The sequence below is a fragment of the Rhinolophus hipposideros genome (genome assembly GCF_964194185.1).
Source record: "Rhinolophus hipposideros genome assembly, chromosome: 10".
Taxonomy (NCBI): domain Eukaryota; kingdom Metazoa; phylum Chordata; class Mammalia; order Chiroptera; family Rhinolophidae; genus Rhinolophus; species Rhinolophus hipposideros.
This window is the reverse complement of record NC_138056.1, coordinates 45339330-45355520: the sequence shown is the minus strand read 5'-3', so window position 1 is coordinate 45355520 and position 16191 is coordinate 45339330. Positions and strand designations below refer to the sequence as shown.

The following is a 16191-nucleotide window of genomic DNA, read 5'->3' as shown; positions in this document are numbered from 1 at the left end:
ATCCCTAATGAAAAAGTTAAAATGTAGCCAAGATAATACTATCTGGGATATAAAAGGTAAGGTTTCATTCCCAGCTTCTGATTCCTTATCTTTGTTGAATTCACTAAGCCAATCTCTCAGAACCTCAATCTCTTCAACTGAAAATACAGGGGGAAAATGCTTTATAAAAATTTGGGTTATTGTGAGAATCAAAAGAGAAAATATGCCTAAAGAGTCCTAGAAGCATATCTTGCATATATTAAAAGTTCAAAATAATGCTTAGATCTGTAAAAATTTGTTCATTAATTATGAGGTATCATCCAGTTACAGGCTGATTATTGTTCTTTAAGCATTTGACCCTGCTAGAAGTTGTCCCTTGATTTACCTGAGGATAAAAGTGTAGGAGATTAGAATTCGTGTGGTATGTGGAGAGGACTTGCGTCAATGAATGGACATGAGAAAAGGCTAAAAATTTGTTCTATGACCTACAAGGTTTTTAGGTTATATTAGGAAGTTGAATTGTTTGTCACCCATAAAACCCAAGATAATAAATTCTTCCCTAACACCAAATGATTATTTTTCTACTTTCAAAATCTTTGAGCATCTGTGATATGCCCAACTTTGAAATACGCAATTAAGGAAGTTATATTCCATCTAGATGGAGTATTACTGAACTCTGCAAAAAAAAAAATTCCCCTTTCTACAAACATAGCCTTATTTTCACATTTATTTGTTAATAATTATTTATTGGCGATCTACTCTGCATCAGAAATATCCTAGATATTTGGCACAGGGACATAAAGAAAATAGATATGATCTCTAAATTCATTATAGCACACTTTATTTAGAAAGTAGAAAGAAATGAACATGAACTACCTATATATGTAATTGCAAATCATAATATTAAAGAAGAATGAATAATAAATAAGCAATTAATGAGATTTTCAAAAAGAAAGGGTCATGCATGATTTGAACTGAGGGTTTAGATAATCTATCATGAAATTAAGTTGAAACTTTAAAAAAGTGAATGGAAATGAGTTATATAAAATTGAAGTCAAGAGCATTCTAATAAAAGGGGTCAGATGTGAAAATTTATAAGAAACAGGAAATTTGTAAATTCAGTAAAATTTCAGAAGGCCAGTAGAGCTGAAGTTTGATTATATGATAATGTTGGAGAGGTAAAGAGGGTCTAGGTCATGTATAGTTTTATAATATGTATTTTATTGCTTTAATTCTATTCACAAAGAATTAAGATTTCATATTCACAAGAGACATTACACCATTCAATTTGTCTTTTTTATTATTTAATTTTTTAAATTAAAGTTTATTGGGTTGACAATTGTTAGTAAATTTACATAGGTTTCGGGTGTGCAATTCTGTAAGGTCACTCAATTTTCATAGAGAATCAGTTAGAAAGCAGCAAGGGGAGACATTTAGAAACTAAAGAGGTTATTGCAGCATTTCACCAAAGAAATGCCATTGACACACAAGGATGTTTAAAACAGAGATAACAAGGAGACAAAATTACAGTATAATTGGGGTCTAGAATACAAAACAAAACAAAACAAAAACCTTAGTATAGATTGATTGAATTTGGGGATGACAAATCCGTTTCTGTCAAAAGGATAGGTGATACCATTTGTCTGTCTTGATTGGAATTTCTTGCTTTTAACCGAGTTGACATCATGAGCTATTTATTTTATTTTTTGTTAACTGGGATGAAGACCGCAGGAAATATACTTCCTCTTTTCTGTTTTATGTCTCTGTTCAGTACCCAACTTAAATAGAATAAATATGATGATATTAACAAGAAAAATATATTGATTATTTGTGTTAAATATTAGGTTTCCTCAAACTCACCTTTAATCTCTTACCCAGAACATTCCCCCAAAATGTTTTCTACTGTATATATGACTGTTAAATCTGCATCTGACATAATTTTGCTACAACTGTTACTCTAATCTGTATAGTTTTTACACAATACACAATCGGGTTCATCACTGGAGGCACAAGTAAGAGAACATTTGCCATGAGAACATTGAAGAGAGGAGAGGCATGCCGGGCAAAGCGGTGGACAATGGCAAGATTGATGATGGGCAGATAGAAGGTGATCACAGCACAGATGTGTGAAACACAAGTATTGAGGGCTTTGAGCTGCTCCTTTTGGGATGCAATTCCCAGCACAGTCTTGAGGATCAGAATGTAAGACACAACAATCAGCATAAGGTCTACCATAAGGCAGAGTGCTCCAAAAAAGCCATAGATGACATCAATTCGGTTGTCAGAGCAGGCCAACTTCATGACATCCTGGTGGAGACAGTAAGAATGGGATAATTGGCTTTTGTTTCAATATTTCAACTTTCTCAAAGTGAAGGGGAAGGGAAGAACCAAGAGGAAGCTCTTAAAGCACAATACTATTCCTATTTGAACAACTTTGACAGCAGTAAGAATGGAGTTGTATCTCAGAGGATTATGGATGGCCAGGAAGCAGTCAAACGACATGATCAGGAGCACTGAGGATTACAGTGCTGTGAATCCATGGATGAAGAATTCCTGGGCAAAGAAGGCATTGGCAAAAATTTCAGGGGCATTGAATAAGAAGATCCTCAATACAGTGGGAAGGAAGGATAAGGACAAACCTAAGTCAGACAGAGCCAACATGGAAAGGAAATAGTACATGGGCTCATGCAAGGAGGTCTCTGTCTTGATGATAGAAAGGATGGTGCAGTTTCCCAGAAAAGCAACAAGATACATGCTGCAGATGGGTATAGAGATCCAATTGTGTGCATATTCCAGCCCTGGAATTCCAACCAAGAAGAGGTGGTGATTTCTGCATGTGATGTGTTGATAATGGACATGACGCATTGAAACAGAGATTCTTGAGTTGGTAAAATACCAATATCTAGATATTTGATAGAAAAAAAATATCAGTTGTTGAAGGTTCTGACTTATTTCCAGTTCTCTTTGTCAGAACAAAACATTTATGTGACTATCATATAGGGAGTGGATGCCATTTTAGACTAGAATCTATCTATACCATAGATTAGGAAAATTCCTATAGAGAAACTAGAAATGTATTTTGCATTCAGGTATGAATCTGATTTCATTTTCATTTAAAAATATTATTAAACCCTAGTCAATTAATCTGGGTTCTCTATTATTTCCTCCTTTCATATCCCAGATACGATGTTGGGTAGAATATATGATTACTCAATGACAGTACGTAAAGGCAAAGGAATCTCACAAATCAATTTCTTTCCAGGTCTTGGAACTCTCAGAATCAAACTACTCCTAGTTCTATCCCTTGCTATCTGAAAATTGTTGATTATTTAAATATTCTTTTAATATTTCCCACTATTTTCAAATAATGTATCTATTTGTAAAGACAGTCACTCCAGAGATTACTGACGTTATGTCTCATTTTCTCCTGGCCTGGAATTTATTACAAACACTACAATGTATTGTGTTGGCTGGAGAATAATAACCTGAAGTGGTTAGTATCACAATTTGGAGAATTTGAATTCTGTTGAAGGCTGATCTCCCAGAAGGTACATACTCTATTCACATAGTCTCTGAAAGGAACAATCTTCCTAGAAATATGACTTTCAAAGGTGTTTTCCTACTCTGTATGAAATTGTATATGGTTTATTGCCAAGAAAAAAAAATAAAGTAAAAGTCAAACAGATAAGTATATCTGAGTACTTACCAGAGAGTGGATTATTTGGGAGAACACTTTTGAGACTACTACCTGAAGGATTCCAGCATAAAATCTCAGAAGTCATTGAATTTGTCTGCCACCAAAGTCTCCATCTGATATAAGAGATCTTGTACCTTTCTTCTTCCCCAATTATCTGCTCGAGGTCTCTGGGAATAAGAATAAATGTGCAGATGCAGTAAATCCACAGAGATAGTAAATACTAAAGGAATGAAATAATTATCTGGACCTTGAATTAGGGACTGTTTGGCTTAGAGAAAGGTTCTTAATATCCAAGCATGGGACAGACATGGTAAATGCTACATGAAATCTCTGACACTTCTGTTGGGTATTTGGCTCAGATATTACTCCTCTGCCCTCAACAGAATAAAAGCAGAGATGTTATGAGTTAAATCTGTGCATTCAAAGAATTGATGTAGGACAAACACACTATGTCATAAATTTTTAGGCCAAACTTTACTCCTGAAGCCTGGATTCATTCTTCTAAATATTTCTGGACATCACTAAGTAAATATTCCTTAAAATCTACTTGTCCAAATCAGACTCCATTTTTCTCTCTTTCCACATCTGCCCTTTTCATAGGGAACCATCGTCATAATAAAACCTTGTGCTTAGTATTTTCCCTCAACCTTGTCTGTCACATAATTTCACCAAGATCTGATTTCTAATCTGCTGACTCTTCACAGAGTACACAGTGGCATTCATTAGAGGGGGAACCAAAAAGAAGTTATTAGCTATGAGGGCCCTAATAACTGGACAGACATTTTGGCAAAGCTGTGAAGGACAGCCAAGGTGACCCTAGGCACACAGAAGATAAGCACAGAACAAACGTGGGAGAGGCAAGTGTTGAGGACCTCGAGGTGGCCCTTGTTTGAGGCAATGCCCAGAACGGTTTTCAGGATAAGTGTGTAAAACCGAGAAATGCACACCAAATACCATAAAGATGTAAGAGCCACAAACAGTACATAGATGGTATTGACCCAGTTGTCAGAACAGGCCAGCTTCATGACATCCTGGTGGAGTCATTAGGAGTGGGATAAAAGGCTTTTCTTACAGAATCTCAGTCTCTTTAGAATAAAGGGGAAAGGCAGAACAAACAAAATACACCATGTAGCAAATATAAGGCTGATTTTAATGACTCTGGCACTGTTCAAAGTGGAGGTGTATCTCAGAGGGTTGTAGATTGATGGACGTGATGAAAAAAACTGATGATTCCATAGCTGAAAATCCATGAATGAACTCTTGGGCAAAGCAGACTTCAGGGGAAATTCCAGTGGCATTGAACAAGAAGATTCTCAACATTGTTGGAAGCGAGGAGATGGAAAGTCCCGGGTCAAAAAAAGCAAGTATGTAGAGGAAATAGCACATAAGCTCATGCAGAGAGGTCTCTGGTTTTAGAAAAAGAGAATGGTACAGTTCCCCAGGATGGCAATGAGATACATGAGGCAGATGGGTATGGAGAGGCAAATGGATATGGAGACCCAAATATGAGCATGCTCCATCTGTGGGATACCAATGAGGAAGGAGGTAGAGACTTCCACTTCAGTGGCTTTAAAAACTGACATTGCAGTGATATGAGGGATCAGGATGTGGCTCTCAGAAAAGCTTTCCTGCAATGGCATAAATAGATGAGCTCAAATGTGTATGCTGTAGTCATCTGTTTGGTATGAATCTTGAGATTACAGCTATTTTCCTACAATAATTCTTTGAACTAAAACAGTGTGTTTTATAATATGTACAGATATAAATATTTCAAATGCTTTTCTTGGGCTTAACATACAGAAAGAAAACAGTAAATTTCACAGCCTCTGTCTCTATAGCTTTTTTTTTATAGTAATGCCCTTACAATTGAAGATTATATGGATAAATATAGGTTCAAATAAGGACAACACTTATTACAGTTGCATTCTTAGTTATTAAATAACATTAAACTTTAAGAAACAATATTCCTTTTTTAAAAAAGGGGCTAGGACATCCAAGAGAATGAAGTTAGACCCCTAATTCATTCTTTACACAAAAATTACCTCAAAATATATAATAGATACAAGTCCAAAAGCTAAAACAATAAAGGTCATAGAAGGAAACATGGGTAATAATTTTTTGTGACCTGGGGCTAGGCAATGGATTGTGAAATATGACAGCAAAAGCACAACAGAATCTATCATCTATCTATCTATCTATCTATCTATCTATCTATCTATCTATCTATCTATCTATCTATAGGATTTCATCAAAATTTAAAAAAAAATTGTGACTCAAACGACATCATTTTGTAAATTATATATCTGGATTTGTATGAATAGTATGTAAAAGACTATTACAACTCTACAATAAGAATGAAAATATCCTTAGCATCACTAGTCATTGGGAAAATGCAAGTAAAAATGAAAATGTGATACCACTTCACACATATAAAATAGCTAAAATTAAAAAGACAGACAATAACAATTGTTGGCAAAGCTATGGAAAAATTTGAACTCTCACATTGCTGGTGAGATTGTGAAATGGATCACCAACTTTAGAACTCATTTTGGTAGTTTTTCAAAATTTTAAACATAAAGTTCAAATGACCCAGGAATTCCACTTCTAGGAATATATCCATGAGCAACGAAAGCATGTGTTTATAAAAAATACTTGTACACAACCCAATTGGACTAAATTTGCTAATAAAAATTAGTACAATACTGACATATGCTATAAGACAAGTGAACCTTGAAAACATGCAAAGTGAAAGGGACCAGTCACAAAGACAACATATTGCACTATCCCATTATTATGAAATGTCCAGAACAGATAAATTCATAGAGGCAGAAAGTAGATTAATGGTTTTCAGGGACTGGGGAAAGGTACAAATGGGGAGTGACTGCTAGTGAATATGAAATTTATTTTTGCATTGAGAAAATATTCTAATATTAGATAGTGGTTACAGTTGTACAATTCTGTTAATACACACTGACTTGTACACTTAAAAGTATGAATTTTATAGTATGTCACTAGCATCTCAACAAAGCTGTTAAATAATAAAATGAAATTGCATCCTCAAATACTTACTTTTATATTTTTCTTACATAAGAAACTTACAATATGAAAATGGCTTTTTTAAATTAAGAAAACCCACCTGGAACATTTGATATGCCCTCACTGTAACTGTGGTGCAGAATAAACTAGTCTGACGGCTTCCTAGGAAAATTTGAGGTTAACTGGGATAGCTGGGCAGCTATTTAGGTTCAAAGGTATGTGTATTTAGGTACCAAATGTGGAATACAATATACGAATGTCAGCTTGGGGTCACTTTAAAAGAGATCCAGTTAAAGCAAAGAGGACATGGGTGGAGGGATAAAGATCAGTTGACTAAAGAAGAGGCGCAGTTCATCAACAGAGGAACAGTGAGAGGGTCTGGCAGTGGAGTCTATGAAGACTGCAAATGTGCTCTGCCAAATGGGGAGAGGGGGCTTCAGGGTGCTTTCCTCAATGAATTAATTCTTCCCATTTACAGGGGATTGGATGAACCTCCTGTTAAGGGCTACACTTCCAGCATCTAGGACGTCTTTACTCTCCCACTTAAGTCCTCTATTTCTGAAGGATAGGTCTATTATCCCATAAACACACACACCATAAAGCTTCCTTCTTCCATACTATTACTCCAGAAGATAATCTAAAGTGAAGTGTACAACAATGAAAAGCAGTAATTTGTTTGAAGGATATATATTCTTAAAGAATAGTGTAAGTTATTTTCCTTTACTCCAGAGTAACCTAAGACAGATTTTGACATTTTCAATATTATAAAATTTGAGCAACATCTGTTGTTTCTGCTACTTGGAATGCTGTGGAGTTTTTGTTTGTTTATTTGTTTGTTTGTTTTGGTGGTTGTTTATGTTTGTTTCTATCCTGTCTACAGATTAATCCTCAAATTTTTGGAATAAGAGTAACTCAGTGTATAGTGTGCTTTCCTTGACATCATTGCTGCTTTTATCCTCTCTCTACCTTCACAGTCTCTCATTTAAGCAGATATTATTTTGATAGACACTGACATACATTAAATGAACAATGTTATACCCTCAGTTTGGAGGCCTCTACATTTAAATTATATGATTAAATAGAATTTATAAAATACCCACTTCCACACAATTATTTATAATCCATGGACTGATAGATGGCTTTTTGTTAGAATCATAAGGTTGCTTTCTTATTTATTGAGAGGAAAAATGTAAAGCAAAAATGTAAATCTAATAAGAAGCATGCTGAGTTAGGAAAGACTATGGAGAAAGAAACCATTGCCTTCTCACCAATGCCTACTACAAACTCTGTGGTCTCATATACCTGCACCAATTTATAGTAACATATAAGGTAATAGCTCTAAACATGTCTCTCAAGATCCAGATCTAGGTACCAGTTTTGAATTTCTCTCTTTGCTCAGTCAGTGATTCTGGCCTATTGCTTGATTGCCATTATTTGGCAGAACTCTGGGCTTTTACCATGCATTAACAGAATTGCTGGATGTTTTAGAGGGTCAGAGTGATGGCAACCACCTTCATCAGTTGGCCACTGCAGTCACACAAGTACTATGTGGATTTCTTGCTTGAGTATTGTAAAGTTAAATGGTAGCTATTAATATCAGGACTCGTACCAGTAGGTTGGTTAAGTCATTGGACCCACATGTCAGAGTAAAGAAGAAATAAAGTATGCAGGCACCAAAACTTCACTACCATGTAGGTCTAACAATTCCTCACTTCAGAATCTAGTCCTGCCTCCCTGGTGCTCTCCTATTGACCCCAAAACTTTTGGTGATTCCAGCTCAGCAAATTCTACTCAGAGAAAAAGAAAACTTCTTGTGGTGAAATCTCAAAGGGCACTGGAGCCAAGGAGGATCATCCAATCCCCTGTAAATGGAAAGAATAAATCCTCTAAGGAAAACATCCCTTAAGCCTCTGCTCCCTCTGGCAGAATTGTGCTCATTTCATCCATGATCCCAGAATGCCATATGAATAATTTTAGAGCAGTTTCACAGTGTACGATAACGACGCCTTTCTGTGTCTGCTTCCTCCACTAGAGTTTATTCTTAAATTTATAGATGTTTCCTGATACAAATTGAGAAGGTTTGAAAATTTAACTTTCATCTAGCATCTGTGAGAACAGTGCGTTTCAACCTGGCATGCTCATCAGACTTCAGTATGGAGTTTCATAAAAATATAGATTTCTAGGCCTACTCCATATTCCCTGAAGGTCTTTAATTGATATTTTTGGTATTGTCTTGGTGTTTTCATGACATATTCTGCATATTATTTCCCATGATTATTATGTTGCTTATCAATATTGTTTCCACTGTAAAAATTATCCTTATTTATTTTTTATAAATCTGATGTAACATTCACTGTCCTTGAATATAGGCTATGTCATTGTCTTTAGAGATATTTTATTTAAAACTTCTTTTTTTTGTAATAGCTTTATTATTTTGTTTTGTATGCCACAGAAACAACCAAATTTATTTGTCAGTAGCATTGTGTTATCAACTCTTATTAGACTTTTTACACTGAATGGTATAAGTAATAAATTAATAATGACCATTTTAAGATTAATTTAACTCTCTTAAGTTAGCTTAACTATCTTAAAAAAATAGTTTTTGTTTGACTCTGATGTGTTCATCAAACTTCTGCAAACAGCAGCAGAACACAGTTTTGTCTGCGACAAAGAATAACCCTGTCAGAGCTCATGGAAAAAGACTGCATCAAGTACTTCATACTTCAAAGAATAGACTCTTGGGTAACTTTCAGACTATAGACATACCTCAGAAGTATGGCAGATTCAGCTCCAGCCCACCACGATAAAGAGAACACTACAATAAAGTGAGTCACAAATAGTTTTTGGTTTCCCAGTGACATGCCTGTATTCCAGTGGGCTGAGTCATGTTTTCCAGGACTCCTTTTAGTCAATAGACATGTAGTTTCATAAGCCTGCTAACCCAAGATCCAGTGGAATAAGAATTAATTGCATAGGGTTGAATAAATTGATGAGTAACATCCATTTTATTGCATTTATTTGCAATATTGTTGCTTTGTGTTCTATTTTCTGAACATATAATGAGACTTTTTCTCTTAAGCTTATTTCCAACCAATAATATCCCAGTAGGTTCTGCTTTTGTAAACTGAAGTGAAATATTTTGAAGTTAAAACTGATTCTCTTTGACTCCTCAGAGTACAGAAACTCTTCTTCAGTGCCCTTGATTTCTGTGGCAATGCGTTATTCATATAGATGCAATAAGAGCTTGTCTTATTTTTAATCAGGATATAATTTGAAAAATTAGTTATGTTACTAGGGCCTTTCTTGGAATACCATACTTGTGAGTGTTGCCCATGCAATCAGGCATAACCAGTTACTTCTAGAGAATTAAGGTTACTTTACAAAGTCTGTGTTGACAAAGACTTCCCAGATATGGATGAAAAAGAGGTTCTATGGAAAGTCAGTGTCATGGTTGCTCACTGGCAAGTGGTGAAAGCTTTCACGAGGCACAAAAGAATGAAGTTAGAATGTTTATTTGAGAAGAGAAACATCAGCAGAGGAGTTTTCCGGGGTAGAGTCTAGGGTAGACAGTTGTCCTGAGTTTCTTTTTAGCTGAAGTTTTATACTTTTGTAACCAGGATGTAATTTGCTTTGGCCTTCAGTGGAATCTTCTATGGTGTTCAGCTTTGTCTGTTGGGGTGCGGGAAGGTGTGGTTAAACATATTATTGCAACCTTTGCATATGTTCCGTAAATTTCAGTTGGAAATTCCCTGTTCCCCTTTTCCCCCCACAGTCAAAAGGCTTATTCCTGTTTACCCATACATGTCTTATCATGTATGGGTAACCTCATAGAGTGATCACACAAATTCCTAACTGGTCAGGTCATGGTGGGTAGTCAAACCCCAGGTATATAAGTCTTTAGTAAAATGTTTATCTTTGCCTTAAGCAAGCCCCGCCCATTGTTTTTTATGCATCTAGGTTAATACACCTTTTGAAGTAAGTGTAACCACCCTCAAGAGAGCACATAATCTCATTAACTATCTTAATCCAATTCTCACCTTGCTTTCTCCCACCTTCAGATAATCTTCCTATGATCCCTCCTTAATTTCAAATGTATAAAAGAAACTGTAAAACTATCATTCTTCTGGAGCACTTAAGATCTTGCTTCCAGGCAGCTGTCATCAGTTTTGGCTCAAATAAACTCTTATAAAAATTCTTTACAGGTTTGGCTATTTCTCACATTGACACAAGTAAACTAGTCTGTGAAGGGGTTTAGAACAAGTCTCCCCAGAATGTGCCACTTTGGTATGTGAACTATTTAGAGCCATAGACAATCAAAGCCAAAAATACTTAAGAGCTTATTACCTCCCCTTTAACTGCTTAAAAGAATTTAGATAGAGAGTCTGGCCCAGGAAGAAAACTATTACCAGAGATAACTACAAATAATACTATCTAGTGTGGTGAGCTGAGGAAAGCTAGGTAGATCAAAGTCCTCTGTGTCCTATTGTCTCTGCATGGTTTAGCAAACATTTGTTTACCAAATGTTTCCTTTTCCCATCCTCCTATTAATTGTCTTCCTTCTCCTTGAAGCCTCAGACCCCTACCTCTTTTCTCCCTAAATTCAGGATCGGATATAAATTTTTTCGTCTTGACAGCCTGTGGGCCTCATATTCTTATGTGGTCCCATATCACACAATTAACTTTGTTTTTTTCATTAATCTGTTTTATGGTAACTTGATGATTAGACCAGCCAAAGAACCTAGAAGCATAGAAGAAAAAAAAAATTTTCCCCAATACCTGTTACTTGGCTAGCCCTGAGAGATGGAAAGGGAGTTTACTTCCGTGTTAGGCCAGGATCTTGGGATGTTTGGGGGAGTCTGAGAAAAGAAAATATTGCACAAATGTGTAGACAGCTGAAGGAGTAATTTGATGAAGACAACTTCTTGGTTATAGCTCCCTGTCCTAGGTATATAATAGCAGCTTTTAAAAATCCAATCTGCGATTCCATACGGAAATCTTTAACATTTCAATTATAAGAAAGCCTGTCTGTTAAATTAACATTCTTTCTGCATCTGTGTAAATAATGAGGCCAAATCTAATGGGGGAAGTCTTATTTTGTGATCAAGAATAACCTTCCTTTGAAATTATATTTTATTAAAATTAGAGAGACTATAGGGAAAAATGTGTGCTACAGTGGAGAACTCTGCATTGTTTAGAACACACCTTTATAGGTTATCTGACTCTGATGGTGTGGGGACTTTGTGTTTTCATTGCCTTTGAGCTACTGTCCAGCTCAGTAAGTAGTCAATACTAACAGCAGTTAAAAACAAAACAAAACAAAACAACAACAAAAAAAACAAATTCAACCAAGTAAATTTAAAGATTTAATTGGCTTATTGAAAGACACAGGAATTGGGCAGCATCTCATCTAGCAAATAAAATGGGAGGGTTTTAATGCAGAAGGAAGGTAGGGCAAGGGAGTCATTAGCAGATGAAAAGAAAGGATCGCTGCAGGCCAGGTCATTTTCTTTTGGAGGGAAGGGAAAGGCAGTTTTATCATGCAAATTACCTCACTAGTGCTAACCAGAAAATTTCAAATTGACTGGTTAAAGTTACATTTCTGGGAGAAGTTTAAGTTACAGTTAAGTCTTGGTTTACTGTTTTGGGAGGAAATGACTCAATTTGTGGCCTGTTATTTCTTTTTCAACATAGTACTTAATGTAATTCATGTTGGTAGACATGCAAATACATTTTATCTGGTGGAGGGTCACTTGACATATGTTCTGTGAGGTGCAAGAAGCGATATTTGTACTCATTTGCAGATTAACGTTAGCATTCCTATCTATAAATATATCTTTTATATGGCTCTCCTTTGAACTGGTTGCATCATTTATTCAAGGAAATTTTCTACCCTGAATAACTTAGGTGATATTTTAATGCTCAGGAAGGAAATATTGACATAAAATGAATGAATTAATTAAATTCTTCTTATATTTTTATAAACTCTGCCTGTGTGCATATTTATTGGTTGCATTGGTTCTGTTTGTGTGTGTGTGTGTCATTACCCATCTCAATTTCAATTCCTCAAAGCATAGGCATGTCTCATAAAAGTGAAAACTATGTGTTGAAGGGAGATATTTTAAATAAAGAGGCAATCCGTTGGCACTTCTGATTACTGATTAGTTATCATACAAATGTATACTATTAATTCTCAAATGAGTACATGGAATATTATTTTAAACATAATGAAAACGGCAACCATATGTTATGTCTATAAGGCTGGTAAAGCAAACTGGGTGAAAGTAGAACCTTAGAATACACTTTACATTTACCTAAGAACCCTAGGCCTAAATCCTAATCCAACAAATTTGCAATGCTGATTCTTCAATCTTAATAAACCTTTGAGAGATAATACTGTAAATAATAATATTTATGTAATTCTATATTGATTCATTCTGCTTGTTTTATATCATTTATTGATCAGGTTTTTACTGTGGTTAAGCATTTCTGTCAGCTGTGTTTCTGACACAGTTTCTCTAAAACCAGATTTCTTATCTGCTGGCTTTTCACACAGTATACAATGGGGTTCATTAATGGAGGTACCAGAAGGAAAACATCAGCCATGAGGACCCTAATGATTGAAGACCTGTGTTTGGCAAACCGGTAAATGATAGCTAATGAGACAATGGGAATATAGAAGGTGAGCACAGCACAGATGTGGGAAATGCATGTATTGAGAACCTTGAGCCTTTCTTTCTTTGATGCTATGCTCAATACTGCTTTCAGAATCAGCATGTAGGACATGAAAATAAATGTTAAGTCTAGGATGCCTGTGAGAGCCACAAATAAGCCATAGATGACATCGACCTTGTTGTCAGAGCACGCCAGCTTCATGACATCTTGATGGAGGCAGTAGGAATGGGAAAGGAGGTTTTTCTTACAGTATCTTAGATGTTTTAGTGTGAAAGGGAAAGGGAGGATCAACAAAACATTTTTGAGAAAGAGAATAAGCCCTATTTTGGTAACTCTGGCATTGGTCAGAATGGAGGTGTATCTCAGAGGATTGCAAATGGCTATAAAGCGGTCAAAAGACATTATAAGAAGTACTGATGATTCCATAGCTGAGAATCCATGAATAAAAAACTCTTGGGCAATACAGGCATCTGGGGAAATTCTTGGAGCATTGAACAAGAATATCTTTAGCATGGTAGGGAGAGAGGAGAAGGACAGGCCCAGGTCAGAGACAGCCAACATGGAGAGAGAACAGTACATAGGTTCATGTAGAGAAGGCTCTGTTTTTATGAAAAATAAGATGGTACAGTTCCCCAGGATGGCAACAAGGTACATGAGGCAAATGGGGATGGAAACCCAAATGTTAGCAGGCTCCATCCCTGGGATCCCAATCAAGAAGAAGGTGGAAATTTCATTTTCAGAGGTGTTGAAAATGGGCATGCCAGGTATATGAGGGAAGCAAGATGAGAAGCTTGGAGAGGCTTCCTGCGGTGATGCAAATAGATTGGCTCAAATGCCTGACTTTACCGTATTGTAATCATTGAGGTCTTGTGAATCCAAGTGATATACACATAATTCTTAAATACAAACCTAAATGGAAAAACAAATAGGCAGAAAAGTACACATCAATATCCAACTAAAAATAAAAACAGAGAGAAAAGGAAACAAATTGATGTCAAAATGGAATCTTAGAACAGATATGGATTATAACAGATATAAGTTCTATAGAAGGACTGATTGGTTAATTAAAATAATTACATCAGTACCTACTTTCCAATTTTAGAACTTGAGACTTTGGCTTTTATTATGTAAATATTATAATCAATGTACTGTTAAGAATTTCTTAAAAATTTCAGTGAATTTTATAAAATTCAGGGATGGGTAATGCATTTTCTAAACTGTTCTTTAATGTAAACATGGGTTTTATTTTCTTTCCTCATGTTTTCTTTTGTCTCTCAAAACTATTTGGTCGTTTTTTCCATAGAGAATTTTACATCTTCTGTAAATTTATTTTTAGAATCCTTATGATTTTGTTGTTATTATTCATAGGATCATTTATTCTCTATTATTTTTCTATTTTCTTAATATAGGGTGATTGTCATATAGGGGGATACTACAGACTTTTGTTGTAGAAGACTGCTATCAGTTCATGCTGGTCATTCTTTTTGTAATTCTCCCTTCCAATCATAGATCTCTGAGTATTTCTGCATCTTTTTTTGTCCCCGTAACTCTGTATACAACTCTGTAAAGAAATCCTTAAATAAACATTCCTCAGTTGACTTTTCATGTACATCTATTTCTTTCTGGCTGGCACATGATTAAGAATTATTTGATTAGATAGCCTTTGTAAAATAGTGAATCGATGTATTAAGTCATTCAATAATACACTAGAGCTAGTTGCAGTTTTCATCATCAATCTTTGTCATGAAGGATTTGATGATATCTCTCAGATCTAAATTATTTATGCAGTTTCTTAGTACTTAGTATTTAGGCAATCCCTTTTAGTGAAGATGTTCTTCCCCCCCTTGTAGTCTTTAGAATGTTCTATCATTGACATTTTGCAGTTCAACATGTAGTACACAGGTGGAGATTTATAATTAACTTACTTTGTTTGGAACTTAGCATTTTCAAAATGAAAAGTCATGTATTACTTTACTTTTGAATATCCTTTGCAATTATAACTTTTAACACTGTCTGTTCAGCAATATATCTAGTTGGAAAATGTTGCACCTTCTCATTCTAGCTTCCTAGAATGAGTGGCTTCATGCTTTCAATCTCTTCATTTATTTATTTTCATTTGTGTCTCATCTCAAATGTATTCCAACTATTGAGTTTTATTTTAATTACTCTATTTTTCTTTCTAATAAAAGTTATTGTAATAACGTTCAATTTATATCTACTAATCCCCCATAATTTTTCATTATTTTATTGCTCTTATGCTGCATGTATTTTTTGAGGATCTTAAGCATGCCTACTTCTAAATTCATTTTAAGTTACTTTACTTTTTCCTTTCTCATGAGTGTGTATTTTTATTATTGAGATTGTAGTTTCTTTTTCAGTCTTTATGTTGTTTTGAAATTTTACTTGTAATCTCATCTTGAGTGGAAATTTCCTTGTTTGCTTGATTTATTTTGTTCATTCCGCATTTTTGGATGTGGTAGTTGGGTCTTCCTTATTTCCTGAAATTTGTCAGTAGTACTAAGTGTTTTTTATAATGGTTAATGGATCTTGTTTCAAAGGAAAGTTGAGTACAGTTTTGCCCATCTTTTTCCCATCCTATCTCAAGACCAGCTTGTTATAGGGAGTAGGCTTGGGCTATGGCAATAGCTATTTCCACCCTTCATGTGGGTTAACAGCTTCATGTCCCAAACAGGGCATTTTGGTCCTTTGTCAAACATGGGACACTATCATGCTGAATCCCACATACGTGCTGAGCTGCCCATTACCAATATATTTCCAGATAAGGAGCCAAGTTAGTTTGTGGATTC

General features: G+C 35.3%; 2 protein-coding genes and 1 pseudogene across 3 annotated transcripts; all 3 read right to left on the bottom strand.

Moving 5' to 3' along the window:
• Window positions 1-1896: 1896 nt before the first annotated feature.
• OR51A4 (olfactory receptor family 51 subfamily A member 4) lies at window positions 1897-2837 on the bottom strand (the record flags this gene model as incomplete). Its single annotated transcript, XM_081063498.1, is given in 4 exon segments — window positions 1897-2325; window positions 2329-2499; window positions 2503-2798; window positions 2801-2837. Coding segments are annotated over 4 exon segments (933 nt in total).
• A 1481-nt stretch (window positions 2838-4318) lies between these two features.
• LOC308503420 (olfactory receptor 51A7-like) lies at window positions 4319-5259 on the bottom strand (annotated as a pseudogene). Its single transcript has one exon. The product of its transcript is annotated as an olfactory receptor 51A7-like (transcript).
• Window positions 5260-13201: 7942 nt separating this feature from the next.
• On the bottom strand, window positions 13202-14143 carry LOC308503834 (olfactory receptor 51A4-like; the record flags this gene model as incomplete). Its single annotated transcript, XM_081063499.1, has 1 exon — window positions 13202-14143. The coding sequence occupies one exon, from the start codon at window positions 14141-14143 to the stop codon at window positions 13202-13204; it is 942 nt and encodes a 313-aa protein (XP_080919625.1).
• Between the last annotated feature and the right edge of the window lie 2048 nt (window positions 14144-16191).